Genomic DNA, 3512 nt, shown 5'->3' on the forward strand with positions numbered 1-3512 from the left:
TTGTCAAATGAACAGCTAAATAGTATGGAGGTTGGTTCAAGTCAAAATATTAGTTCAGAGTTATAGGCTAGGTTGGCTTTTTCACTCACCACTCACACCTGAGCCCTGAGTTTTTGTACAATTGGCAGTGCAGCAACAAATGAAGGCCAATGTGGAAGGTATCATGAGATGTTTTTGTTGTTTTGTTGTGGGGTTTTTTCCCCCAAAAGGCTACCATTCTGTTTTTCACAATGTAGTATGTATTGTGATCATATAGTATATGGAGGAAGAATCATATAATCCTTTAAATTTCTGTCGTTTGTGACGGTAAAACTGACCCAAAGACGAGAAACAAGCTAACATCAAAGAAATTAGCATTTTTGTCAACTTTTAATATACAAAACCATCACTATCTGTATTTTTTGTCCTCCCTTACTGCTTCCTATGTCATAAAAAAGAAATGATTTGATGTAGAATAAAAAAAATAAATAAATGATGTAATCAAAGAATAATTTTAATTCTTGTAAAAAAAAATTCCAATAAGTCTTATCACATAACATTTTATTTTAAATCACCTTATTCAAAAATGTTTCATTGTATTGAGTAAGTTATTCTTGTTAATGTATTTACATAGAGCTATTGTGTTATTATTTTTTTTATTAACTAATATGTGGTACTTGTCAGAGTATCCTCTAGTACATTATAATCTGTATTATTACAGATGTATTTTACCATGCATTCATTATTTGTTTAAGTGTCCACTTAAAATTCAGAAGCTGAAGTCACTGATAAACTGGGTTTAATTTAAAACCCATACTCATAACCTTTGTATCAAGGTGTCCCTTGGTAATACTGATTAGTATTAACCATAAATCTATATTAACCTTTTATTTGAGTGACTAATGTTCATCATCGGATAAGCTGTATATTTTTCCCCTATATATTTATCCTGGATTAATAATATCATAATCCCTTGAAAGGTTAAGATCTAAATCCAAGGTGACCCATCACTGAATTGAGATTACAGTAATAACCTTAAAACACTTAAACAGGAATTAAAACACTATTTAAATTTGTCAAATTGTTCTTAAGTGCTGTAGAAGAGATGCAATAATAGCTTTCAAGAAAAAAAAAGTAGATAACTGACTCAAGACATAAATGCATTCTGAGTAGGTCATTCACATTTATTTATTTGATTAAATATACTACAGTCATATGAACTTTGCCACCCAAGTTGTAATTAAAACATGAACGGAATTAATCATTTGCAAAGTGCGTTTTATTTTACGTTGCCTTGATTACATGCCTCTACATTCAAAAATAAGCCAGTATCATTTAGGATCCAACTGTGAAAGATTAACATCTTTTCCTTATTTCTCAGGAAAAAAAATCTCAGATTGTTAAGTCGGATATTCTGTACATACAGGAACAACTCTGTAATGGGCTGACCTTTCCTGCAACTGTCTTTAGGTTGAACCAACTCGTTTGTAAAAACACAAAAAGGAAGTAATTTCTGTAGACATTAGCCTTCAATCGTTTCCCTGGGGGAGCAGAAGTCTTCTTCTTGGGTAGTGGATCACAGAGCCTTTGCTTGAAGCCCCTTTTATGCAGGAGACACAGAGCTGGATGAGACAGAGGAGGCCTCGGTCTTGGAGGCAGTGGAGGATGCTCCTTCCTCCTCTTCGAAGGGATTCTTCCCGCAGCACAAGGTAGTGATCATGCAGTGGCGGAACTGCTTGTTCATGCAGATGTAGATCATTGGGTTGTAGATGGAGGAACTCTTGGCAAAGAAGGCTGGAATGGTCATGAAGAGAGGTCCAAATTCTGAGCCCTGGTGGGTGAAGATATACCAGGCCACACCTGCATAGGGAAGCCATGAAATCAGGAAGGAGATGACCATGATAATGACCATGCGGGTGACTTCCCTCTCTGCTCTCTGGGTGGTCTCAGACTCCTGCTGGGCAGCAGCAGCCTCCTTGACAGCACAGACCAGACGGCCATAGCAGAAGAACACAACAGTCAGGGGAATGCAGAAGTGGCAGATGAACATGTAGATAACAAAGGACTCATTGTTGAAACCCTCTGCGCGGGTGTAGTAGTCGACTCCACATGAGCACTGCATGCCCTCAGGGATGTAACGAGACCAGCCAACAAGAGGGGGGACAGCACAAGCACAGGCCATGAACCAGGTGAAGGCAACACCCATGATAGCGTGATTCTCACCAAAGCGGAAGTTGCTGATGGGTTTGCAGACGACCACCCACCTCTCAATAGCCAGAACAACCAATGACCAGAGGGCGATTTCACCACCAAGGGTAGCAAAGAATCCTTCCAGATTGCAGCCAAGGCGGCCAAGGACGAAGTAGCCATGCATAGAGGTGTACATCGTTGTGGTGAAACCTCCGAACACCATGAAGAGATCGGCCACCGCAAGGTTCAGCAGGATGTAGTTTAGAGGGGTTCGCAGCTTCTTGTGTTCGATGGTGACGTAGAGAGTGAGGAAGTTGATGGGGAAGCCAACCAAGATGAGGAAGAACATGTAGGCGCCCAGACAAGCATAAGCTGCAGGGTTGACAAGGTAGTACTGAGGATATTCATAAGGACTCCGGACAATGCCGGTGGTGTTCACCATGGGGACATAAAAGAAGGGTCCCTCTGTGCCATTCATGGTTGCGGCTTGCGGTTGCTATCAGTCCCTCGGTGGTGTTTCTTCTGGCTGTTTGGGAGAGTGATGGAGATGGACCTTGCTACAAATGGATCTGGTGGCCACAATCTGGCTTTTAAAAGGTGCACCTTGGATTATCGGTTTCCTAATCCGTCAGCACAAATTGATTTAGGCCACAGTTAATATGTAATCCAGCCGTCACTGCAAACATAACTGACCACTCATCAAGTTATTTAGGTTACACCTGCTCAGATCTGTTATGGAGCTATCCAGTGACTGTTCATTTTAAAGGATGATTATAGCCTTACAAAAATTATAAAAAGAAAACAAAATAATAAAATTAAATAAAACAAAAAAGAAAATGTTCTGTGCGCAAATAATTTAACAGCTCCCATTTACACCTTACTTCTATCAGCTTACCTCTGGTGAACTCAACCTTTTTAACCCATTTATAGATCATTAAAGTAAATAAGTAAATAAATAAATAAATAATTAAAGATCTTATTTTCATGTCTTAGTCAGTATAGTAGATAGAAACATATCTTAATCAAGATATCAAATTTGTTGGCCCTGTGATAGAATAGCGACCTGTCTAAAGTGTACCCTGCTTGACAGCAGCTGGGTTAAGCCCTCACCTCGCTACGACCCTCAACTGGAACACGCAGTTAAGAAAATGGATGGATGGATAAAATTCATTTTTATTGAAATGAAACAGAAGGAGGCTGGATGGTGGTGCGGTGGTTGCCACTGTTGCCTAACAGCAAGAAGGTACCTGGTATGAGCCTTGACCTCTCTGTGTGGCGTTCGTATGTTCTCCGCATGTATGCACAGGTTCTACCTGGGTACTCTGACTTCCTCCGACTATCCA

At 39.9% G+C, this 3512-nt stretch overlaps 1 protein-coding gene across 1 annotated transcript; it reads right to left on the reverse strand.

The window, feature by feature from the left end:
* Positions 1 to 1582: 1582 nt before the first annotated feature.
* LOC306754829 (rhodopsin) lies at positions 1583 to 2647 on the reverse strand (the record flags this gene model as incomplete). The annotated part of the gene is made up of 1 exon (XM_079238919.1): positions 1583 to 2647. The coding sequence occupies one exon, from the start codon at positions 2645 to 2647 to the stop codon at positions 1583 to 1585; it is 1065 nt and encodes a 354-aa protein (XP_079095045.1).
* Between the last annotated feature and the right edge of the window lie 865 nt (positions 2648 to 3512).

This window comes from Telmatherina bonti (genome assembly GCF_933228915.1).
Source record: "Telmatherina bonti genome assembly, chromosome: 4".
Lineage (NCBI taxonomy): Eukaryota > Metazoa > Chordata > Actinopteri > Atheriniformes > Telmatherinidae > Telmatherina > Telmatherina bonti.